Consider the following 27,313-nt stretch of genomic DNA (forward strand, 5'->3'; position numbering starts at 1 on the left):
TCCCAAACAATCACCGAAAAGATACTTAAATCTGATTAAAAGCAAAAATGTAGAAAAAGTTAGGAGCTTCAGCTATGATAGGTTTGCTGTTTTTAACGTAAAAAAGTTAAGGCGCGCCTTCAGGATAGCGGCCTACACTAATGTACCACCTCTAATTAGTCAAAGAACCCATTTAAGAGTGGAAAAAGAAAACTCACTGCCGCAACGTCAAGCCTAAAAAAGTTCTCTCTCCTGTTCAACACTTCATATAGGCGCTCAATTGTGGCTGCAAGGACTTTCGGGAAACATCCACGCGAACCAAGACGTGTGTGCAGACATCCAGATCCTTGGGGATGTTAACCTTCGTCGAAGAATGACGGGAAAGCAGCGGTGATTTTAATTTTGCAACGGTATCCCGGAGGAAACGCAGAAGTTCAGTAGTGGAAAGGGCTGACCAGGTATCGAACACAGGATTGCTGAGGGGTCTCAAATTCCTCCGTATGCTAACTCTGCGGAGCTGGCGGCGAACTCTTCACGGCGGGCTATACGTAAGACAAGTAAAGCGAAAGCCAGGACTTGCAATCACGAAGAGCCATCGTGTGCCATTAAAGCGGCCTTCAGGGTCTTACGCCAGCGTTTCAGCATCCCATTGGAATGCAGGTGATACGCAGTCGTCCGGGGCCGTTTGAAGCCCAGGAGTTTGCCCAACTCTGAGAACAGGGTAGACTCGAACTGCATTCCCTTTTCAGTAATGACTTCGGTCGGAGCTCCAAAGTGTGGTATCCATTCCCGACAAAGGGTCTCGGCGCACGATTGTGCGGAAATGTCGACCGTCATCGATGATTGTGAGGCAATACTTGCAGCCATGTGAACCTCGCATGGGGCCAATGACGTGGATGTAGATCGTCTGAAAACGCTTTATAGACCGAGGGGATCACCCGACTTCTTTCTGTACATGTTTGGTGAGTTTGCACTTCTGGTACGCGATGCACTGCTTAGCCAAAGAGTTAACATCTTTATTCATTGAGGGTGAGTTAGTGGCAAGCCGATTCGTTGTCCGAATGCAGCGCAAGTACTGTATGGAATACTTTCTTACGAAAAGCAACCGGAATATATGGCCTAGGTCCCTTTTTAGAGGTATCGCAAAGTATTTCAAACGTTGAACCGAAAAGGAGAAACTCCCGAAATTTGTATTTGGAGTTGTCGCTGAGGCTCTGAAGCACTGCGTTATTCTTCTGTGCCTCGCCGATTGTCGAAAAATCGACTGTAGCAAGGATTTTAACCTCTGAAACGCGTGACAAAGCATCTGCAACTACATTAACCTTGCCGGATACATGCTGGATGACCGAACTAAAGGTGCCAAAGTTGGCGAGGAGACGCTTTTTCTGGCTTCTGCTTAAAAGCGAAGGTAAGAGGCACGTGGTCCGTGAACACTGTGAACGAACTAATAGCGGCTAATAGCTCATGATCATAGGTACTGTAGTTCAGTTGAATTGTATTCAATTTCATGGAAACAAAGTCGACGGCTGCCAGATTTGGTTCACCTTTTGATGAAGGGCAGCACCTACTGCGATGTCTGAGGCATCGGTGAATACGGCTAGGAATGCATCTGTTTGAGGAAATGCCACGAGTGTAGCGTCTGCCAGCTGTCGCTCAGCTAGCTCTCCGTAGACCACGCAATCCCAAGTGAGTTTTTGGTATTAAGTGCAGACACGTAGGCATTGAGGATCGTTTGATATTGTGGGTTGGTTGGATTCCCTCAGGGGAAATCGTGTGGCCTAAAGCTGCACCTGCTGCCGTTGAAGAAATTTGCACTTTTCAATATTAACAACAAGACCGGAGACGAAAAATACATTCAAGATGTTTCAAATGCTCAGATTCGGAGGAGGAAGCCCCCAAAACATCATCCAAGTACACGAAACAAAACCTAAGGTTTCGTAGGACAGACTGAAGAGTTTGCGCCGCATTGCACAGACCAAAACCGTTAGACTTTAAGACCATGTGTAGTGGAAATGACCAGCGGCTGTTTGATGGTCTGCAAATACCTTACTTTAAAAGTGTGTCGAATTCTTTCTTAGCAACAACGAGCTTCTGGGGTGGTAATCGACGCACCTTAGAAAAGAGCGTGGAACCAGAAATGCGATGTCGTGCTCCACACCACGCTTAGCTGGCTGAAAGAGACTACTTTCGGTAGTTTTGTTGCTGAATTTTTAAAGAAGCGCGAGAATGCGAGGGCCGGCTACTTCTTCAAAACTGATTAAAAGACTGACAGTGGTGCAATTGGCAAGTTTTCATGAAGACCTGAGCGAAGTTACGTGATCTATAAGAGACCAATTCTGCAGATCCACTAGCAACCTATTGTGGACTAGAAATGTCCGCAACAACAAAACGTCATGAAAATGCCGGGGCTCCCAACGAGTTTAGTTTTTGGAAGTCGCGAACGTGCACGAGCTGATACATTTCTTTGCTTTATCGATAAAGATGCGATTGTACCAACAAATTGCAGGGCTCGTTGAGGTACCCGACGCACGACTACTCGCTCACCCATTTCGATTGGCGGACCGCGAACGTTTTCGGGACCCACCACCCGAACGCAAAACTCCTACTGTTACCTCTAGCTTAGAGACGGTAGCCGAGAGGATTGCCACCGTCTGCTGCAGTTCCCAAATTTGGCCTGTGACTTCTCGCGATACTTCACTGACAGAGCGCGCTTCCAACTCATAGATGTTATTCGCTAATACCGCAAGTATTCGGAATATATATACGCAAGCCAAGATGGCCTGGATGCTTTCCGGAAGACGCTGCAACCACAGCGACCTAAACCTAAGGTGAGCTCCGTCAGCAAGTGATTCAACTTTACTGACTCACTTACCGATAGTCGCTTGATGAGGGTACCCTTTAATTTTGAGTAAGAACACTCATCTAGAACGTCGACGACGAACCCAATCCACTCTTCATCCAGGCCGACCGGCGCGGTATTAAATCGGCGAGTGCGGAGGAGCCGGAGGCGTTTGCCACGCTGTTTTGTTTTGTTTTTTGTTTTTAAAATCATTTTTATTTTTAAGAAATAGGTAACAATAGTATATAGATTGGAAAAATGAACAATAAGAAACAATCTTTTAAAATAACAAAAATAACTTAAATCTAATGGCCACTGTGGGCTCTCAAAATTTTTGAATAACGATTTACAGACAGAGAAGAGAAACAGTAAGAAATGAAAATCTAATTTTACAATAAGTTGTCGGGAAATGGTCAAAAACCCGACAGAATTCACTTGGCCTTAGTGGCAAATAAAGAAATATAAAAGTAATAATAAATATTTGATCGCTTCAAAAGATATTTTTAACTTAAATTATTGTTCTTAAAGCTATCATAATTATATATTTTATATAATACATTTTTTCTTTTTTTTACAATAACAGCCACACAAAAAAAACAAAGAATAATAACGTATGTATTTATAAGTTACAACTGGAGACAAAATCAGCACCCGTTCAATATGTACATATTTACTAAGCCCCACCAAGAAAGAAATGGCAGATCTGAGCACGGCCACCGCTAACCGGCATCCCGCAGCCACCAGTACCAAGATTTCTTTTTTTCATCCCGCTTAATATCAATTGCTCTCGCTCTGGAGTATCTCCAGTCGAATCCCGGAGCCCCCACTGTCAAATTCGGGGGGTATTCTATCCTTTTGTCCGTGCCCCGTCTATGTATATGATACATAACCGGATCACCGGCAGAATCAAGAATTAGACCATTCCTGTCAAGATACACGAACGCTTCGGGAGGAATGAAGCCTGTCGTGAGAGTTTTCTCGAAATACCCATCATTTGGGTAGAACGGCTGCGAAACCCAAGGGTTCTCACCATGCGAAGCAGATCGCGCTATATGATTCCGAATCAATCTGACGATAACTGTGTCGATTCTTGGCACAGCAGCAGCTGCATACATCACTTCATTAGTTACATAGTGCTCATAGTTTGACGAAGCAGTCCTATTAAGCCCCGTGCAAGCACGCAGACATTTCCTTTCAAAGATCCTTATTTTCTCCATTTGGCTAGCACTCAAATTAAACCAGATAGCACACCCGTAGGTGAGCACCGGTCTAACCAAAGTAAGATAGCAAATAATCTTAACCTTCCGGCTAAGATGTGGAGCATAAAAGAGTCTTCGGAGAGACATGAATGCCTTGCGAGCGCTCTCTAGCGCGACTTTAACGTGCTCGTTAAATTGGAGACGCTCGTCAAGACGCACACCCAGGTATCTAACGCACTTCTTATGAGGAATGCGCTCAGAACTATCCTCGTTCGCGACAATGTGGAAATCTCTCCAATTCCTTTTCAAGTTCCTACTGGCATACGCCAAGGAATTTCGAAACAGAATCGTTTCACACTTTTGCGCATTGATTTTCATCCGCCAACTGTTCGTGAAGAACTTAATATCATTGAACATCTTCTGAAGTTCAACTTGCACCTCAGTTACCTTCTTGTGCGCCGTGTAGGCTATCAGATCGTCAGCAAAGGCAACCAACGACCTTTTAGGAGATTTATTAAAATCGAAAGAATTGAGCAATTCGCCGGCAAATACCGCAAAAAGTGTAGGCGCAGTCACTGTCCCTTGCTGTAATCCATTCAGAACATGAAATTCTCTGTTAGTAGTGAGATTTCCGTCCGTAATGACAAAGCACTTGCCATACAGCATACTACACATCATCGCTACGAGGTGACTGGGAAACTCATTCTTCAGGAGCCTGAAAATCAGTCCATCCAACCAGACGGTATCAAAGGCTTTCTCCATGTCTATAAGGCAAGCGCCTACGCACTCACCATTGTTAATCCGCCAGCAAATATCAGACGTTACCTTCGTTATTGCATGTATTGTCGAATGTCCAGATCGAAATCCGAATTGCGCGTTCGGCAATAATTCCTTCTTCTTGATATGCCCGTTCAAGGCTTTCAATACCAAAACCTCAAACACCTTGCTGATGTTAGGCAGCAAACTGATTGGGCGGTAGCTTTGAGGGCTGGATGAATCCTTCCCTCTCTTTAAAATCGGGAATACTCGGGCTTTCTTCCATTGTCCTGGAAAGAAGGAATTGTTCAATAAATTATTGAACAAAATGCAATAATTACGAATGGCAATGTCTGGTAAATGCCTGAGGACCACGTTGGGAATGCCATCCATACCGGATGATCTCTTATTGTTTACTCTTCTGAATATGGAAGTTAACTCAACACATGACACAAAGTAATCAAGCAGATTATCACTCGGTATGAGATCAGCCTGCAACGCAGAGCTAAATTGGAGAACTGTGGTGCCGTTCAGGCTATATTTGAAATTGTGGACATCTCGTTCTACAATTTCCGAAAGTCGCGTTGGCTCTAAGTCCGTTCTGGGCCGATGCACCGATTCAAAGTGCTCCCCTATAAGTTCAAGTTTCAGAGCATCATCCATCACAATGTAATTGCCTTGCGCATCAGCAGTTACACTATTCGTGTCTATACCAGAGTTAATAAGGTGTTGTATCTCGCTGCCACCGACTTTAATTCTCGGCACAGTTATTCGTGACTTCTTCCGGAATAACGTATTTATCTTAGCAAACATGGAATCTGGATCGCTTGGTGAAATACCCTTTAACTTCTTCCGCCACTGGGAGTTCACTTCATTTACGTAATGTTGACGGATAAGATCCCGCGCGATCTTTAGAAGTGATTTGAACTCAACCAATATGGGATGATGATAGTCCCCATATCTCCGATAGATTTTGTTGACGCGGGTGAGCAGAAGGCTTTTCACTTTTTTCAACCGTTTTATGGCTGCAGTTTCATATCCTTCCATATTATTGCGAGGTTTAATTTTAGGGACGACTTGTTCAATTGTTTCCAGCGTCAAGTTCTCCAGCTTGAGAAGATACTGAAGTATTTCCTCGTTGCTCAAGTTCCTGTCACCTGGTGCAATTGTACTATCGTTTTCCCCATCAAGAGGTGGGCATTCCTCTCGATATCCCCGAATAAACCTCTCTTGGAATTACTTCCAATTTGTTTGTTTAAAGTTCAGCCTGTGGACGCCACTGTCCATCGGCAGAAGGCGAACTCTTCGTCCATCAAACAAAACTTCAATAAGAATAGCGTTATGGTCGCTATCGTAAGGAAGAGTCTGTAGTTTCCGTTGAGGATTCCTAAAATTAAAATTCAAGCGCGCCTCAGCAATGCACAAATCCAGATAGGAATTTGCCCTGGGCCAGGTTGGACTCTCTGACCCATATAATTCGCATTTATACTCTATCTGGTATTGCTCTATCCAAGATTTGAGGAATACCCCTCTGGTATTGTTTGTTTCGTTTAGCCACGAGGTATGCTTAGCATTCAAGTCGCCAGCTATAATATAGTAATTATGCAGCCTATTCAGTTCGAGTATCGTAAACAGAGAATGGAATTCCTCCCTGAACTTGGCTCGGTTGTTTCCCACTGCATAGACTGACAGAATGTATAAATTCCCTCCTCTAGGCAGTGAAAAAAGAATACATGAGACTTCGATACACTCAAAGGTTTCAAATTCAGGCCTATTAATATGCCTGAAACGATAATGGCGACCCACAAGTATTCCGGTACCACCTCCCCCATCACAATTTCGTCTATCGTTCCTCACGAATTCAAAATCCTTGAATGTTATCGAATGCCTCGGATTGAGGTGGGTTTCTGAAATCAAGACTATGTCAGGCTGTTGTCTGGCAGCGAAATCAAGGAGCTCCGCTCTTCGATGGATTCCTACGATGCAATTCACATTAATGTTTGCCACGCTGTCATCAAACGACATTTGCCATAACGATACCCGGAGAAAACGGAGAGTGTCCGATTTCCACAGCGAACGGGAAACCCAAAAAAAAAACTTAATAACGACCGAAGCGGAACTCACCCTCGAAGTAGAAACACTCGAGCACCACCGTCGACAGTAGAATGAGAATCAAAAGAACCAACGGAGCAACAGATTCATAGCCTACCGAACTTCCTTTGATTTAATATTTTAATAATTTGATAAAAATTTCATATAAGAAAAATGAAGTTAAAGTGTTTTACCATCCGATCGTTGCAGTGCTGTTTCGCCCACGATGGAGGAAGATTGCCACTGGAAAAAGAACCGGGTTCAATTGGTGGACGCCCTGAATATCCCACGGCTTTGGGTGAGTTTGGCTTTGATTCGGGGAAAGTGGCAACTCCACGTTGTCGTTTAGTGCTGACAGACACCTGCTGTGAAGTTGAGTTGATGTTGTGGAGAACCCAATACAGCGGTGTCGTGAATCTTCATCGGTTTCCCTTCAATTCCAACAGACCTTCGCAATGTCAAGGTAAAAGTTGTTTGGAGGTGGAAAATTGCGCATCCAAATAAGAAGTTGTGGCCTATAAGGTTGTTCACGTTTTCGAATTCCACACAGTACAGATGCAGCGTCTGGTACGGGGCGTTCAAGTCTGCAGCACAAATCTTCCTTGGATTACACTTACCGTTCCTTTTGCTCTGCTCGCTTTTGATCGCATGTTGCTTTTTCACAGAATTCAGGAGCTGAACTTCCATTAGTACCAACTGTTCGTTTGCATTCTAATCCCCTTTGCACGGTATCTATATCACATACGCAAGCAATTTTTGTGTCACGAGCACGTCACGTCACGAACGTGTCACGGCAGGCTAACTTTCCAAGATCGCTTGGTCGGCCCCGTGGCCGTCAATCCGCTACCAACATGTAGGCGAGCCACTCAGGTGGGTGAGTTTCGCTTGTGAAACCGTTCTGATGTGAAGCTCAGACGAATGTCCGCTAATCGACTCCACACTGCAGCGCCTCCACACGGGCATCAGCAAACGTACGGCACTATATCGGACTGGGAGAGATTTATTCTGAAAACTTCAAAGCTGTTTTTTAGGCGAATTTCCTATAAATCGCTATCAACCTGCGCTGTCGTTATTCGTTTCACTTTTCCACTCCCAGAAGCCCTCTCTAAAGATTGACTCTCTCTTTATCTGCGCATGGCGGCATCCTACTTTCCTCCTGATCACGGTCGCTGACAGATTTTCGTATCTTATTTTCACAATTGCAAATTTCCCCACACTAGTCATTTCCACTATTTAATGCCGGATACAATTGCCAAGCCTCAACAAATCGTCGCTAATTTAAACGTTTGATAGACTATTTTACTTGGTTTGTGTAAGTCCGTAAGCGCTTGCAACCGATCCCATTAAGTGTTGGCTTTTTAACATAAACCGGGGAATTTGGTTGCCTACTCAGAAAACACTAATACACTTGCAAACATCTGGAGGGCGGAGTTTGGTCACCAAAATCAAGTCAATCGTTTGTGGAGGTTTGGAGTTTGCGGCAAATGTCAAGCATGTGGAGCCGGAATAACACTTTTCACGCGTATTTTTTTTCAAACTTTGCTTCAATTAATAAAAACAGCCAGCTTCACAACAGTGATCGTAGAAATATTATGAAAAAAAATAAAGCAAGCAATGTTCATGTTTTCCATTCAAATTTGCTAGAGGGCACTATTGTAACGTTTATCTAGTCACCACTAAGTACTACACTGCTGCAAAATTTTATGATGTTAGAATAAACTTAGGCAGAATTCCTAGTTAGTTCCCAAAGTATAGTATATGGTTGCCATCTACCCCTTGGTGGAATATAGTGCTGTCGCTCGCGGTTACCTGAAATGTGCTTCAGTTCTCCCCACGACTTCCCGAGATGCCCACATTCCATCTCTACTGTTCTGCGGCAAGTGTCCTTGGGGCGACCCGCTCGTCGGTCAACTTGGAAGAGTCGATTCCACTGCATGGTGTAGCCAGCAATTGAGTTCTCGCCCCTCGTAATGTGTTACCTATCCACTTCCACCTTGCGATCACATCACGTGCCAGATTTGTCTGTCGATCAAGCTCTTCATTTGTAATAGTATCACGCCAGCATACTCCGATGATACGTCGCAGACAGCTGTTCACGAAGGGTTGATGCTTTGGGAGTGACAGTAGGGGTTTACTTTCCATGTGCTACTCCCATATAGTAACAAAGAAAGAACACTTTGAACTTGATCTTGATGTTGAGATAACTACATTTCCAGATTTTAGATAAGGTAGCGAAACCGGATCTAGCAGTGTTTTTCGATATCTAAGTCAGTGCCGCCGTCGGCGGAAACCATACTTCCAAGATATATAAATTGATCGACGCTTTCGAGGCTCTGCACATTAACATAGATAGGGAGAGTACTATGATCCGTCAGACGGAGTACCGTGGTTTTCTTGGTATTTATCTTCAGTCCAACTCTACTTGTCTCTCTTTCCAAATCCAGAACCGTAGCAAACGACATAGCAAACAAATGTCATCAGTGTAGTCGAGTTGTTATAAAAAGATGGCTTAACTCCTCCACAATTCAAAATTCTCTAAAATTTTATCGCGGTGCAGCGCTTGACATTTTGCTCCGTCATGTGTCGATTTGATAATAAATATCATTTCCGGAATGCTGTTACAGCGTAGAGCACGCCTGATACACTTTTTGTTCACAAATTCAGAAGCTTTTTCGAATTCGATGAAGATTAAGTGAAGAGAAAATCTAAATTTCGCGCACTGTTTCAAAATTATCCGTGGGGTGCTGATATAGTCAACACAGGTGGATTCGGAGATATTTTTTTGATGTGTTCCGGGATTACTTCTGCTCTTATCTTTGTGAGAGCATGAAGCACGCAGAGTCCTTTTCAGAATTTTAGCTATTATCCCCTTCTTCCACTCTCTGAGAAAGGTTCCGGGTTCTCGAAATTTCTGTACGAGTGAAAGTAACAGATCTGTAGAAACTGCTGGTGGTGAATCACAAGTGGAAGAACATCACCGGATCTAACACGCCCTGCTAAACTGTTCCTCATCGTGGATGAGAAGTCGACAGGACCATCGAAAAGCTTGCGACCGGTACAAAACTTCTAAAATCATTGCGTTCTGCGGTACCTTCCACTTCCCTGACTGGCTCAATAGCAAATTATCTTTTGTCAAGGCAGACACTACGTTGAACTTCATCGCATTTCACTCCAGCTCTCCTTTCGAGGCAAATGCCAGCACATTCGCACATTCAGAAGAAACTCTTACATTTACTGTTGATAGCAAAGAGATCAATCTGATTGCTTATATGGTGTTTGTCGGTTGAAAACGAACTGACCTTATGACAGTCTATTCACTAGTAATGTACTATCAATGGCAAAACGATAGGAGTTGCAGAAATCGATGAACGTTCCACCATTATTGTTACTGTCGCCATGACCATTTTTTTGCCTTCACATGTCCGAGCTGTTGTCAGAGCTCACCTTGGCATTCTGACCATGCATCACGATCACAATGTCACCTTTAAGAAGCCTCCCCTTAACTGCGTGTAAATTGTCGTAAAAAGTATTCTTCTCCAGTATATCGAAGGTTTCCCTTAACTCTGTACAATTTTGATATTCTTTAACTTGGACCGGAATCTTGCAGTCAGAAGTCTGTCAGAAACCGGCTGCCAGCTTAGAAATGCGTGCCTCTTAGTACTAATCAGAAACCAGAATACGAAAGCACATTGCCTTCAATGAGGGGGAAGAATATTCTCCAGAGTTCCACCATCTTACTTTGCTCAGGTCTAGAATGTCCAGCTTATATCGGTGGAATTCCGCTCAAGTTGGAGAAAGCGAGCATTCTGGGAACCTTCGGGACCGTCGTCGAAGAGCGTGCGAACATTGCAGAACCCATAACAAATCCTATTCTGTTTTTGACAGCCGTGTAAAGTCAATTCCCATCCGCGGCGGTCTTGAAGTTCCGGTAGCAGTAAAGGTTCAAAATTTGCCCATTTCTATTGGATATGTTGATGAAAATGTTAAAATGGCAGAAAGAAAAGGCGGCAACAGCAGAAGAGCAGAAGGCTAGCGTGGGATTCTCGCGGAGAGGGGTAAAGCACATACCGTTGAACAGGTAATGCGCAGTGGATGCGCTACGCTTTGTTTAGGAGATATTAACCATCATATCCTATTCCCTTTACACTCAATTCCAAAACTTTCATTTGTGTTTTTTTGATATCCCAAACGACTATATTCGGTAAAAAAATACGCAATAAAAAATAAACCCTCCTATTAAGCTCAATGCAACATATTGTCATCCACTACATACGGCCATCCACAAGCAGCCAAAGAAATGGTAAGAACTGTTGTACCGTTTTATAACAGGCTCCAGGAGGAGAAAGCACCTCCCAAAGATCAGGCAAAATTTGCTACCTCAACAGCATCACAAACGACTTAAAAAACACTTAACTGTACCGCCACCAAATGCAAGGAAGTGTCTGTCATACGTGGAGATAGGCGGGAATGTGATCAGGAACTGCTGAAAATATCCCGATTGGGCGGAGGTAAAAGCTTTCGAGTTTAGGAAAATCCTATGGAATCCTGCAAATGAGGCAGTCCCAAGTCATCCGGTCCACCAGAAAGCAGTCATATAGTATATGTTGTTATGCCCCATGAATTTGCACACTGTGTGGATTTGAAGACATAGTTGGCAACGTTGCTTTCGACGCAAGGAGCCCAAGCTCAAAGGTGGATTGCCTGTGGGCGAGTAGGCAAGCAAAGAAACTAACGCAAGGAGGCGCAGATTATTAGGAGCTTTTGTGGTAAACGAAGGCGAAGTAAACATAAGTTTTAGATCTCGCTTCTGTCAACTCACGTGTACCACTCAGTTGTTAAAAATTATACAGAGGTTTTTCTTTCAGCAAAAGAGGTGTGTAGGTGATTTCTAGTGACATCTGGATGCAAACACAACAACCAAACATGAGCTGCTGGGGATCGGTAGGATTATAGGGGACAACAATACTTGAAAAGCATACCGAGGAAGGATCTGATACTTGAAGTCTAGATCAGACGTTTTCGCTCAGTTGTTCGAAGCGTGAATGTTGAAGAGAGTACTTCGTGCATTACGTAAGCGATAGCGATTAATGCTATAGCTCAAAACTGGTGAACTTCAAGACCATCCACCAATAAACCCATATGTCTTTGGGCAAAAATTTAAAGCCGATTATTTACTCGTTGCTCCCGTTGATAAGAACCAAAATAACCGTCCTGATGGGCAGTATGGGTTCCATGATCAACAACACGATTCACGAAAGGGATACTACCAGTAAATATTGCGTGGTATTGACGTCGCGCATGAGAAATTCCTTATATGGGAATTTCTAGTATTTCTATTTATCTCGTTGCTATTGTTGATAGCTACTTAGAAGAAAGATGGCTCCGGGATAATCTCGATGATGGCTCAAGGCATACGTTGTCTCCGTCGATGTCCCGCAGGTCTTCGCACTGGATGTGGTGAGGAACATTGTAAACAATGATGTACTCCATCTCCCGATTCTCGAGTAAACCATGATAGTGGATTACCATGACGAAATAACACTGATTTCGTTGCAAATGTTATCAAGCGGTAGAGGATGATGAGTTACACCTACGCTGTTAAAGCATGGTTAGTGGGTGCTGGACTCGCTTCGAAACTGAGAATCATATCATCACCTCCATAAATATGTGTCACCTACTGAAGGAATGTCTCAGATGCTACACAGCAGGTAGTGAACATGTACAACGTGAGGATCTATAAATAGATGACAATAGCGCTAGGAACGCACAGGAAACGGCTGGTGGAGGCAAAGGCCGGTTCATGCCATCAGATAGTCATTGGAGAGGCGGTATGGGGACGTCAATTATAACCTCACTCAGTTTCTCACAGAGTAGACTTTTCATGCCAGGTTCAAATAGGACAATTCGCTAGATTAGGCAAGCCGCGATAGAGCCCCGGAGAACCTAAAGCTTGTTTTTTTGAGAGTTGCAAACGGGAGGAGAAAACTAGAGGAAGGGATTGGAATACGATCAACTTCACTATTGGATGTATTTGGCACAATCTGTGGAAAGCATAGAAGACCAAAAGAGCGCGTGATATATATAACACAGGAGAATTAGCCAGCCCGTTATGTAATACTTTATGAATATTCCACAGGGCAGACGTCGTGTCCAAGTAGATGCCTTCCTTAAGAAAACGACAGGCAGATAGTAAATCGATTTTACAGAGGGTGGCCAAATTATTACAGCCACTCATATTTTTTATCCAAATTTAAGAACAAGATATTTTTTTCATATTAAGTATGTATTATTTATTTGTCATTATTATTCTCTTTGAAAGAAGTGTTCTATACCATACTTTGTTATACTTTTCTTGAAGGTTCTGGCGATAATACGTTGTCATACAATAGTTATTTCGATGTACACGAGTTCTGCATTCATTTTAAGATTATTTAGATTGATTTTAATTAATTTTGTGGATTTCATCGCTCTACTTGATCAGTACCTATTTATTCATTACTTATTTATTTGAAATAGCTTATGTATGACACAGTTATATAAACACTCATTATTTTATGTTTTTACTACGAAGAAAAATGAAGATCTCTCACGTCAATAATTTCGCAGATAAAGACGTTGATTTATGAGATAAAAAAGTTGATAACCAATATTGACAACTTAAATTGATTGATATCTCACATTTCGCGGTCAGAATGAAATGAACAGTTATTGCAAAACTACAATTGACACTAAATAGGATTGTAGGGGGTTAACCTCGCCTAGAGGTAAGTGAAAAAAAGGGAATTTGTGTACAAAACAGAAAGGCTTCTCTCATGAGTATAATGAAACAGATCCAAAATGCCGGTATTTCAATATCAATAAGGACAGCGCGTTGCCGCATAAAAGAATTAGGTCCTTCACGTCGACCTCCAACAAAGAAACCACTTCTTGCCCCTACGATGACAAAAAAGTGAAGTTAATAACATTTGAAGTGGACTCTTGATGATTAGTAGTAATAATAATCGTTGGGGCAACAATCCAATTGGATCAGGGCTTTGAAGTATATTAGAGCGCTTCATTCAAGACCGTAACGGTACACTAGAAGATTACAGTAGCATATAGGAGGCGTGAGTTTGTGTATTTGAGGTGGAGGAGAGGCAAAGCGTCGGAGCACTCAGACCATAGTGGTCCATTGTACTTGATTCCCCCTTTCTAACGAAATATCCCGGATTCGTCTATGTATCACAGGATTTCCGTTAGTGGATATGATGCTACCCGTTATAGTTGGAGCACATTAGCATCAAAAATCTGATGTCTGATACCTCGATAGGCGGGCAACTTACATAGAAAATGTTCCGTGGATTCCGCTTTCTCATTACAGGATGGACGTGTATCATCTTGGAGAATTCCTATGAATTATGACCAGTCAGAATGCCCACAATATTTCTGTAAGTCTTAGTGCTTTTCGACAGGATAAACTTTGCGGTATGTTTGTTTGGTTCTGACAGGAAAAGTTTGGTGTGTTTAACAACATTAAGGCTCAATCACCTGTCATTATGGGAAGCTTGTTCCCAGTTTTGATAGCAGCATCAGCCAATGCCAGGTGGTCAAAGTGTAGTATAAGTTCCAGGAGGAAACGTGGATTGGTACCCACGGTGGAGCATAAAACCTGGGAAACGCCCGCTGAACCAACACAAACAGCTCTACTACCAAACCCTATCTCCACCTCCACGTGATGACGCTGAGAGCTCTTTTTTAACGAAAAGCTGCAGACGGAGAAGGATGAAGGCGACTCTCCCGCGCCTAAAAACGGCACAAATTGTTCCAAGTGGTCCTCCAGTTTGGGGATTGGGTAGGGCTGACAACCCTACACGGAAAACAACTTGTTACGAAGCCACAATAGGAGCCTCGGACTGGACGGATAACACAACGAACCCGGCAACGAGAAAGGAATAACGATTTGCGCATTTTCTCATGGAACGTGCGCTCCCTGTACAGAGATGAAGCTGATAAGCAGCTAGCCGATACCTTGTCCCAATATAGGGCTGATGTAACAGCGTTGCAAGAGATTCGATGGACAGGGACCGGTTTCCTGTAGAAGAGTCGCTACACCATATATTATAGTGGCCATCCAGTAAACCATGTGCTCGGAGTAGGTTTCTTAGTCAGCCAAAAAATAAAACCTGCTGTTATCGGCTTTGAAAACATAAGCGAACGGCTATGCATTTTGCGCTTGCGAGGTAAGTTTAGAAATATAAGCCTCATTAACGTTCACGCCCCTACAGAGGAGACTGTAGAGTCGGAGAAGGATTCCTTCTACAAAACAGTTGAGCGGACCCTCGAGGCCTGTCCCAAGTATGATATCAAAATCATACTTGGAGATTTCAACGATACGTCGGCTCCCATAGCTTACATAGGGATACCAATAATAACGGACCGCGCATTATCCAGTTAGCAGTATCGCACGAAATGCTTGTTGGAAGTACCTGGTTTGCGTGGAAAGCGGTCCACAAAGATAGGTGGGCCTCTCTAGAAGGGACTACTTTCAATTAAATTGACCACATGTTGATCGAATGCCGCCACCTCTCAGCCTAGATGAATGTCAGAACATATAGGGGGCCCATATAGATTCGAATCACTATCTCGTTGGTATGGTGCTCCGAGCTCCAATAACAACACCACCCAGAATCCCCTCTGACAATCAGGTCAGAGTTAACACTGAAGCCATCCACAACACAACCCTCCGCGACATCTATAAGAGGGAAATGGATGCCGCAATAACCGCAGTCAACAGAGGACCTGGAGATGATGCATCAACAAATGATCTTCACAATCATCTGAAGAACGTTATCATAAATACAGCCACAAACATACTTGGCCACATCCGCAAGAAGAGTCGGAACGGCTGGTTTGACGATGAATATAAGCTAGCAACGGAACGGAAGAATGCCGCATACCGAGTAAAGCTGCATTCTCAAAGAACGCGGGCACACTCGGAGAGTTATGACGAACTCTGGCGAGCGGAGAACCGACTTCATAGACGGAAAAAGGAAGCCTGGGAGAACCAACAAGTCTGTGAACTAGAAAAGTACAGGAAGCAACCGCATCAGGCGCGCAAGTTTTACCAACAAGTCAGCAGGATGAAGCCTTATACACCTCGATGTTCATCTTGCCGAGACAAAGAGGGAAATCTGATTTCCGACAGAATGGGCATATTAGAGCGATGGGTTGAGTACTTTGATGAACTACTGAACAACTAGAACATCGGCGAGTTGGTGGTCCTGCCAACTGAAGACCACCAATAAATACTGCCACCACCAAATATAGAAGAAACTTAGCGGTGGCTTTTAAATTCCTTCCTTCCTTTCTACTAGCAGCAAGGTTGCCAAAATTACAGGACTACCCTTCTATATTTCTGTTTTAAGAGCCATGGATTTGGTTTAGCAACGACCTTCTTCATGAGAGATTCTCAAGACTCGGCGTCGTGATGTCAAAATATTAGAGGCCATGTTAAGACAATTCTGTTACCAGGCCCTAATTACAGTCATTTTGCAATACTATATTAATAGCAAGAAGAAAAATGTGATAGTTGCATCTGCTTACTTATCCTATGATTCGCTGTGTTCTCTGCAAGAGCTACGGGATTTGGTAGAGTATGCAGAATCAAGTAGACATGAACTCTTGATGGGCCATGAGGCGAATACTTAATAAATTTGTTGGAGGAATAGCAAATTTAGTCCAAAGTAGGGGCCAACAGGAAATGAAGTAATTGACCTAAAAATCTGCGCTTCAAGGTTGATAAAAATCATTGGAGACTGGCGAGAGCTACAAGAAATATGACTGTCACACTAACATTACTTGTAAATTAGTCTGACTTTTGCGGGAAACAGGCTTCGATTGAATTAAGTAAAGCTCAAAAAAATGATTGGCAAAAAAGTGCAGCTCATAAGACGACTGTGGACCCCTTGGCGATAGAAGCTTCATTGGAAACTCTTGTCCTATTACCTGAGGTAAATGTGTTAAAACCGTTTCCTGGTGGAAACGAGAAGTGTAAAAAGTGGCGACCTCTGAATTCTGCTTATATAAGCAACAAGAAGGAAGAGTGCTTTAACATTTAGAATTTCACTGCGTGAATATAAGTCACTCGTAAATCTCTATTCATTCGCCAGCTTTTCTGACGTCTGAGAAAATGACTGTTCAAGCAAGAAGAAAGAAGTCACCGCAAAACATAAAAACAAAATATTTTTTGTTGACGCCATGTGTAATATAAATGTTTAACATTTTTTAATAAAAAAATATTAAAAGATGTTCAATGTATGCACTTTAAGATCATATTATGATCGTTCTAAAAAGTTTGAAAGTTTTCTTAAAAAAATTCGTGGATATCATTTATTTTCTGCGCAACAAGTGGGGTTTAGCCTTTAATCATCATCATTGTCCAAAAACTGTTGCTACCATAGAGTGGTGTCGATAATATTTTAATTAAGTGAATTTATACTATGCCAATTCTCTGGGTTTTCATCGCTAACTGACATTTAAAGTAGAAAAAGACTGTAGGGATATTACAAGGATGAATCTGGCAACGAAAATGGACTAACGATTTGTGCATTTCCACATGGAATGCGAGCTCCCTATAGCGTGAGCGAATACTACCCAGCAGCCAGCGCATATCCTGCCTCAATATAAAGTTGATGTAGTAGCTTTACAAGAGATGCACTGGACCGGAACCGGTTTTCTGGAGCCTGAAACCACCACACCATATATGTGACCAACCAGAAAACACTTTTCATTTGCGAAATTTAAGTTCAGGCCTCTACAGAAGAGACTGCAGAGTCAGAGAAAGATAACTTCTACGATGCATAAGAGCGTGCTCACCAAGTCTGTCCCAAATATGACATCAAAATCACACTTGCTGATTTTAACATTCACGAACCCTCATTCAGACGATACGTCGGTTCCCATAATAATAATAATAATCGTTGGTGCAACAAGCCATATTGAATCATGACCTTGAAGTGTGTTAAAGCACTTCATTGAAGACAGCAATGGTACACTACAGGATTACAGTAACCTGTAAGAGGCAATGTGGTCAGCATTGCGCTCGCCCGAGGTTGTTACCCTGATTTGACTCAGGTGCTCATTCACAACTGAGTCGACTGGTATCCGACGTCAAATCACGATACAAATTCCACTGCTACCAGTGAAATTTGAACCGCGACCTTCCGTACAACAGCTTGGTACTCCAACCACTTAGCTATTCGGACCGGTTGGTTCCCATAGCTCACATAAAAACGCCAATGATAACGGAAAATGGATTATTGAGTTAGCAGTATCGTAGGAAATTGTTGTTGGAAGTACTTGGTTTACCGGAAAGCGGTCTCCAGAAGGGACAACTTTCAACTGAATTGACCACATGTTGATTGAACGTCCCCACCTCTCAGCCTTGACGAATGCCAGAAAATATAAGGGGGATCATTATCTCGTTGCCATGGTGCTCTAGGCTTGAATTATAACAACACCTAGAATCCTCCTCTCAAAGAACGCGGGCGGTGCAGAGACTTATCACGAACTGCGTCGAATGGAGAGGCCATTTTCCAGACAGAAAAACGTCCATGATAGAGTTCGACAAGAAGATGACCTATTACGCACCTGCATCCTCTTTAGCCTGGCAATCCTGATGGAAATGCGAGAACCATCATCTTCTGCAAGTTTACTCAACTATTAGCCTTGGTTACGATATTGACATTATTGGGAAGAACAACCCGAGATGAAGAATCTTCCTTCATCCACATCGGAAAGGCGGGGGTCTTAGCTTGAACATTAATAATGCAAGATGGAGTGCATGGTAGCAAAGGAAAGAATGAACAGTACTAATGACGGTCAAATGAGAACAATGTAGAAAGGAGACTATAACTTTACGACCGTCGATAATTTCTCCTATATAGGGTCGAAAGTCCCAACCGATAACAGCGATGACGATGAAACCCGCGCACGGTTGTTGGCTGCCAACAGAGCCTATTTCAGCTTAAAAAAACTGTTCCGCTCGAAACGTCTCACTATTGGGTCAAAGCTTTTACTGAAGAGGACAATGATCTTGCCAGTCCTCATGTATTCTTCGTTGGCTTGGGTACTTAGCAAGAAACATTGCGAACTCTTGACTACGTACGAGAGAAGAATCCTCCGAAAAATTTGTGGCCCGCTACAAGAGGGTGGACGATTCCTCGGCCTATATAGCGACGAAATTTATGGTCGATATCATGACTGTCTGGTTGTGGATAAATTTCGGTTGAATAGTTTGCGCTGGAGTGGATGGCAGGCTTATTCGGAGCGGAACATCTATAAGGGCAGTGTCTAGGTAGAAAAAGGAGACGCGGCAAACCTTTTCTCGAAGCCTCGTAAGCCATCCTGATCAGACAGCTTTAGAGATGAATTGGGCACTTGGACACTTGTACATACATTCCTATCATTAGGAGGTCTGACGAGAGGAGATGAAAAGGGTCTGATTATTACCCGATGTTCAGTTATGCATTCGTAGTGTGGTGGGTTAAGGTAAAACAAAAGAGTTTTCAGTGTAAACTAACCTCTTTGCAAAGAACTGTGTCCGGGTATTACTGGTGCCACAAGAACGACGTTCGGCGGTCTTCTAAATGCATTACTGAATTTGCAGCTCTTGGTTTTATACATTCAGAGCATCGAAAGAAGAGAGATAATGGGCTAACTCGTTTAGGCATTAGATGCATGAGGAAGCAATGAGCGTGGGGGGACACAGAGCATTGGAAGAGTTAATGGGAAAACCGGCTCCACTTTTTGCAATGCTTTTTGATTCTCGGATCTGCACTCACCTGCTTCGTAGAAGATATGACTTTATCCTCAAACGTAGGGAAAACTGTGACTAACCAGGATAATGCGTGTCACCATATACTATGGTCCTCTACACCGTTGACTCAAAAACAGAACAGGGTTCTATAGCAGGAGTTTACCTTTCGAATAGAAACGAGAAGTGGGCTTTTCCTTTGGGACAATATGGCCTGCAACCTTGGTGACTGACGAGTGATTGAGGGGCATGAGGGAATACAATAGACTACTTCGCTCTGAATGCTATCCTGCATCTCATACACACAAGGCTTTACTTTCCACAAAACCTTAAAAGGCATGAAAGGAAACTGCTTCTATTAATCGATACTTGAATGTAAAATCTTCAATCGTTAATGAATCATGGAAATCGAAGAGAGGCTGCTTTTCTGGTACTTTTTAATATAACCAGTTTCGCTTTCGACGGTTAACTTTGAAAAAAAATTGGACAAGGACTGAAATATTAATTGTGAATTAACCTCCAACAGTTGATGTTCATGTCAGTTTCGAGTACCTCTGAACCAAACGAAGTACTCATAATAAACGAGTATTTAGACTACCTGTGTGGAGTTGCCAAATCTCCCATCAGGCGCGTCCCTTCGTGCGGATAAGGGAATGCTCGGCGAATGTGTCATGGCCATGCACATGCACGCATCCGGAGATGTGCGTGTATGGGCATGTTTATGCGCAGGCCGGGTAGGTGGGAAATAAACGCCCACCCGTGGATAAAAATTGGCTATGGGAAGGATACCCAGAAATAAAACCAAACATGGAGGAGCAGAAGAAGAATGAAGTTACGGTGCAGGGCTTCGGAAACCCAGTACCGGCGGTTTTTGGTAGTGAGCAAGCGGGCTCCCGGCCGTCGATATCCAACGACCGCAGTGCCTCAGTAGTGGGAATCTTGGCTACTGTGGCATCTAATGTTACAAGCGTACGGGAGGAACTTGAACTGGCTCCAGTGATGGATCAGTCTGGAGCTGCCTTTACTGCCCTCGGTAAAAAGATCATGGAGCTGTGTAAGTTTATAAAGGAGCGCAGGAACATTCACCAAAATATAAGGGCCATGATAAGAGGCATCCGTTTGACGTATGGCAAGGCCCAGAATGAACGAGTAGGGAAGTCGCCGATTGGAAAAGTGAACCAGGCAACTCAAGTAACGCCGGTTCAAAACACAAAAGGGGAGAAACCGGGAAAGAGGCTGCGCGAGAAGCTGAATGACTTAACAGGCCAGTAAACCCCGAAAAGAAAAAAGGACTCAACTCCCAAAAAGGCGGAGTTCATGAAAAGTACGTCTGAAGCTACCAGTGAAAATACTGCAGTGGCTACCTCGAGAAAAGGGATCGAACCTTCAAAGGCGGATGCGGAAGCTTGGAGGAAGGTAGAACCGCGGAAAAGAAATTATCGGAAGATTAGACCGGAGGTGATTTTCATTTCCAAACGAGGCGAAGGGTCATACGCCGACATTCTCAGGAAAGTGAAGGCAGACCCCGACCTCACCAATTTGGGAGACAACGTCAGCCGCATTAGACGGTCCCAGAAGGGAGATCTTATGTTGGAACTTAAGAAATCCAAAGATGTAACCGCGGACAAATTCTTAAGCCAAATCGGGAAGACTTTAAGGCAGGAAGCCGACATAAGAGCTAGCAGGCCGGAGATCACTATAATCTGCAAAGATATAGATGAAATCACGACGAAGGAGTAGGTTCGCGAAGCGTTGGAGAAACAGTTCGATCTTGCCGGATTACAAGAGTCAGTGGTGGAAACGCTAAGGAAAGCCTATGGGGGAACACAAACCGCCGTCATTAGCCTACCAGTGGAGAACGCACTCAAACTGTTAGCAGCAGGGAGAGTGAGAATAGACTGGGTTATGTGTCGCCTTAGGGAACAGGTGGCATTAAAACGGTGCTTTAGATGCCTTGGCTTTGGTCACATTGCGAAGTCATGCACTAACCCAAATGACAGGTCAAAGCAATGCAGGAGATGCGGAGCTGACCCAAATTGTCTACTGTGCAAAGGAAATGAGGGTGTGGACCATCGGCACATTGCGGGCAGCAGCAGGTGCCCGGAATACAGGAGAGCCCTTAGCACAAATCGCAGATGAAGTTGATAGAAATGCTAAGTGAACCATACCGAAACCGCGGTGGTAGCGTTTGGGTCAAAGACCAAACGAGCCAAGCAGCGCTGTGGACTTTTGGAGAACAAGCCTTCCAGGAAATAATGGAGCACCCGGAGGAGGGCTTCATCAGAGCGAAGGTGAAGGGCATCCACATCTACAGCTGCTATGCTTCACCCAGCGCTACACTCGTCGAGTATGAGCGGATGCTTGCTGCTCTTGTTTTGGATGCAAGAGGACGTTCACCGATCATAATAGGAGGCGATTTCAATGCGTGGGCAGCCGGATAACTAATGTGAGGGGACGTGTTCTCCTCGGAGCATTCGCGGAGCTGGACGTGGTACTCTCGAATGTTGGGTCTTCGTACACTTTCCGGGGAAGGGGCCTAGGGTCTATAGTGGACCTGACATACGTGAGTGCCACTTTAGCCAGTAGAATCGCTTGGCATGTCAGTGAGGACTATACTCACAGCGACCACCAGGCAATCTGCATAGAGATCAAGGGCGGATCGAGCTCGAAAAAGAGTTTTCGCAGAATGCCGGGTGGTATGCTTGGCTGGACAGTGAAAGCTTTCGAGGGGGACACGTTTTCCGCGGTGCTCAAATCCGACATATCCCTGAATGGTACGCCTGGAGAGAAAGCCACCCAGATCACTCGATGGGTGACGGAAGCATGCGATGCTACTATGCCCAGAAGGCGATTGCTCCCCAGTAGGCAACTCAACTACTGGTGGAACAACGAAATCGCAAGTTTGTGAGCCGCATGTTTTCGGGCAAGGAGGCTTTGCCAGGGGCTCAGGGGAAAACCCGGTGGCGACGGTAGAGAGGAGGCATACAAGCAATTGCGTGGCCGCCTAAAGGAAGCCATTCGGAGGAGCAAAAAGAACTGCTTCAAACAGCTGTGCGACCATGCCGACATAAACCCTTGGGGCGAGGCTCACAGAGTGGTAATGAAAAGGCTGTGGAAATCACCCCAGGTGACCTGTCCACGCCTCCTGAAACAGATTGATACCACTCTGTTCCCTCACCACGAAAATAGGGGAAGGCAAATTTTTGTCCAGCTAAATGACGGCATAATACCGCCTGTAACTGTGGAGGAGCTGCGGGAAATATGTGGTAGGTTCGGTGACAACAAGGCCCCAGGTTTGGATGGCATCCCCAACCGAGCATTGAAACTGGCAGTGAAGACTAGGCCCGAACTTTTCGCCAACACCTTCGAGGCGTGCCTAAAAGAAGGAATATTCCCTGCCCAGTGGAAAAAGCAAAAGTTGTTGTTGCTTCCGAAGCCTGGCAAGCCACCTGGAAACCCAGCCTGTTGGATACAATGGGGAAGATGATGGAGAGAGTTATCTACAACAGACTCCTGCCCATCGTCGAAGCCAGCAATGGTTTGTCGGAACGCCAGTTTGGTTTCCGACGCGCCACTCTACGGTGGACGCAATTGGCATGGTGGTCAACCTGGCAAAAGGTGCACTGATTTCTGACGGCTGCTGTGCCGTGGTGGCGTTGCATGTCAAAAACGTGGTGGTGGCAGGCATGATCCCGGTTGACATTCTGGCCAAAGAAATGAGTGTCCTGTACAATGCAAGACATATGGAGGGGCATGCACAGCGTAGAAATGCGGCAAGGTCAGAGTCGCTTCTCTGGCAACGCAGATGGGAAGAGTCTGCGAAAGGTCGGTGGACGCACAGGCTCATTCCCAACATTAGGGTGTGGCTTGAGCAAAAACATGGGGAGACCAACTACCACATTACCCAGTCCCTCACGGGGCACGGTGGTTGCTACAGGCAGTATCTGCGCCGCTTTGGGTTGGATGATTCTCCGAACTGTCCCAGATACGATGGCATACCGGAGGATCCATAGCATGTGATGTTTCACTGCCCACGATTTGCGATGAGGAGAAGGAGCTTAAACCAGGTGCTGGGCAGGAGCGGGACCCCGGAGAGCTTGGTTACTGAGATGCTGGAGTCCGAGGAGAAGTGGCTTGCGGTTGGCTCCGCAATCGTCCAAATGCAGGAGGAGTTGCTGAAGGAACAAAGAGGGAGGAAAGTTGCAAATAGGAGAAGGATGAGTGCCTAAGAGCAAACCTACCCCGCGAAGTGATACCTCAATGGTGGCCCCGCGGGGCTGGGGCTGAAGAGACCGGGGGTGGTTTTTAGTGGGTGTGAATCCCACACGCGCCCGCTGTAGTTCCGCCGTTCGGGCGGCGGAGCTGCGGCGGACGTGTCTTTCTAAGATTTTCCACCTCCGTGTACGCACAAAAAAAAAAACAAGTCGGGAAACCGGAAGCTAGACGCTTCAGGTATGAAAGGTTTTGTGTATTTCTTTTATAAAGAAATTTGGGTGTGCATTTGTCCCATTAGCATGTAGCACGTAAAATATGCATATATTATGTGAAAATAGCCACTTTCATGTGATATTGACATTCATAGTCTTGAATTTGCAGAGGAGCACAGATTTGACCTAGTATAGCTTTGTTAGTAATAGTGCGATTTTCACCAAATTTGGTAGGATCATGATCTATACTGTAGCCTACATTGCTGCAAAATTTTGCGATTCTAGGGTGAACCTAAGGGGGTTTTATTGTCAATTACTAAAATTATAGTAATATACTATTATTAACTTTATTTGAACAGGTATCGATATGGAGGGTATTTCGGGCCTAGGCACCATATAGTGGCAGCCCCCTGATTTTTTCCAGATTTTTCGGTTTGGTAGTTCCTGAGAATAGGTTCGTTAAAAAATGACCACTTTCAACCCCCCGCACTTCCCACCTTTTCAGCGAAAGTCAAAACTAATACCGGCTTCGAAAATTACTAACCGAGACCTTTAATTGGATACCCCACATGACTATATTTGACGAAAAAAAAAATGTACACCCCCCTTTTGCATGTATGGGGACCCCCCCCTTAAATTCGTCGTAAGAGGATGTAACTTACTATATGCGTGAGCGTTCACAGTTCCCACCTTTCTACCAAATTTTGTGTGAATCGCTGTAACCGTCTCCGAGAAAAATGCGTGTGACGGACAGACAGACAGACAGACGGACAGACAGACGGACAGACAGACGGACAGACAGACAGACAGTAAACCGATTTGAATAAGGTTTTGTTTTACAAACAAAACCTTAAAAAAAGACTACCTGAGAATTCATTGATTTATTCATCCAAGCTCATTAGTGGTCCTCAATGTGCTCTATTGAGAAGGTATCTGTTCTCAATGCAATGGGTAGTCATGTCTATCATAATGTCCTGTTGCTTTTTTCTGTGCAACATCTGCTATGTTAAATTATACATATTGCGTCTTTTGTAGATATGTTTCCCTAAGAATTTTCAATATTATCTTTGGCATAAGCGTACATACGTGGCGTATACCTACATACATAATAGATACATTCGCCCGGATGTTCAATCCCTCCGCCGTCCGTGCAGATATTCCATAAATTGAAAGCATTCATGGAGAGAAAACGAACTTTCCTTCTACGCAAATGTTAAATAAATTATTGTGTCAGTTTTATTTTGTCGTGGGAGGCACCAACCCGTGAACTGATAATGGGGTCGAAAGCGATAAAAATTTGCTTGGGTCATTGTCGGTTACGACGAGTGAGTCCAGAACCAGAGACAATTTACAATTTCCATCGATCTCAAAATCAATACATTTTCTAGTGAACGCCAAACACATTTTCAAGGAAAAATCTTGAAATGAAAATCTGCCACTACCAAAAGAGGTCGTGCAATAAATTAAGCATAAACTCATTACAAAGTTCGTTTTTCTGCTGTCGAAATGAGTCTCATTTTCCCACTTAATGACGAATTTATATTCATGCGATCTGTTTCGGGGAAAAATCAGAAGGCAGTGCTACTGTACCACACACAACACCTATTTGCTATTTCTACTCGGAAAATCGGTAACTAATTGCTAGTGTCGGTGGAATTCGAATTAAGATCAAAGCCGGTGCAAAACAAACAAATACAAGCAAATAAACTGGCGAAAATTTTGGACCTGGCACAGGAGGAAACCAAACATTCCCGATACTCAAGTCGATGGACGCTTTGGATATTAATGGTTGTTGATATAACGGCGAGGTGTGGGTATGAATCATAACGCTTCCAGCCTGATCTGAAACCAGAATCGATCTAAAATAATGTTTTTCGGATACTACACAAGCCAAGAAGACATCATGCCTTCGCCAGCTCTCAATCCAGAACGCCACATCAAATATTTGATACTTTTCATTTAATTTCGCGTAAAGCAACATAAAACTGAATTGGGCTCGGGATATTTCTGACCGAAAAAAGGTTGTAAATCTCGTGCAAATGGCAGAATAAAAAGTGGAAAAGAAGGACCGCAAATAGGACTCTTCAGTAAGCCACCCTCCTTTGTAAACTCTGTTGTAATCGGTGTGACTTCACCCTAGCTTCGCAAACATCATGGACTTCGCTGTTAAATTGTGTCGTGCTTTAAAAAACCACTCGGCTAACGATGCAATTGTACTTACACATCTCCTGTCCCAGGACCCAAGTCTCCGGCTTAGTGTTCACTTCCACAAGGACGGTGGGAGTGCAGACGAGCAACACGAGCAGGTCGGCAATGCTCAAGTTCGTGAGGAAGATGTTGGTGGAGTTCCGCATATCCTTCGTTTTGATAATCACAAGAGGCACCTAGAAGCAAAGCAGAGGGAAAGGCGTTATATCGAAATGGCGTGATTTAGGCGGACATTAATATCCCTGCCAAATAGATTTCATTTTTCGAGCGACACTAACCATTATGTTGCCAATCACTCCCAGAACCATTATCGCGATGCAGAAGACCATGGAGGTCACACGGATGTAGGAGGGAATCTGCGGAAGTTCGCCGCCGTCGAAGGCATCTCGATTGCTGGCCGTGGCGTTGGACGGAAGCGGATTGGAATCAGTTGCGTTGAAAAGAGCCGAGAGGTGGAACAGGTCCGTGGATGTGACGTAATCCGGAACAGTGGCATTCGTCGTAGTGGCTGCTACTGCCACCCCACCGCCACCCACGCCGCCGCCGTAATCCGATGTCCGGGCTGGCGGAGGGTGGTCAATCACATTTGTCGCATTACTGTGTAATTGTGTTATGATGGAGGCCGGCAATCCGAAGCTTTTGTCGCCAGGAGTTCTTGAGTATTCCGTGTTAATGACTTGCAAACACTCCACTCACTGCGGTTGGCCACTTAACTGATTCTTTCCGATCATATTTCGTTATTTTTGGTTTGTTTTAAACAGAACAAGTTACATACGTACACAGCATCTTTAATTCAAGGCTAGATATCGCCGGGATACTGGCTTCTGCTCAGACACTTTTCAAGGAGCGTATGGGACACGTTTAACTCGTTATTGGCAATGCAGTTTATATTGTCGTCACATTTTTATATACCGAATTTTATGATTTCAGGCAGCACAAGTCTTGATTACGATATATTTATGTAGGTCCCTAGAATATGAATGAGATAATATTTTAAGCCATTAAACGCAAGCTTGCGCCC

The 27,313-nt window shown here is 44.1% G+C and overlaps 1 protein-coding gene across 1 annotated transcript in view; it reads right to left on the reverse strand.

Moving 5' to 3' along the window:
- The window catches only part of LOC119652060 (growth hormone secretagogue receptor type 1), a 49,932-nt gene extending 22,854 nt beyond the window's left edge, over positions 1-27,078 (reverse strand). The window contains exons 1-3 of the mRNA XM_038055998.1: positions 27,072-27,078; positions 26,571-26,983; positions 26,306-26,468 (exon numbers count right to left, since the gene is read on the reverse strand). Coding sequence (XP_037911926.1) covers positions 26,306-26,468; positions 26,571-26,983; positions 27,072-27,078 — 583 coding nt within the window. The remainder of the gene's footprint in view (positions 1-26,305; positions 26,469-26,570; positions 26,984-27,071) is intronic.
- Positions 27,079-27,313: the final 235 nt, after the last annotated feature.

Source organism: Hermetia illucens, chromosome 3, assembly GCF_905115235.1.
Source record: "Hermetia illucens chromosome 3, iHerIll2.2.curated.20191125, whole genome shotgun sequence".
Classification (NCBI taxonomy): domain Eukaryota; kingdom Metazoa; phylum Arthropoda; class Insecta; order Diptera; family Stratiomyidae; genus Hermetia; species Hermetia illucens.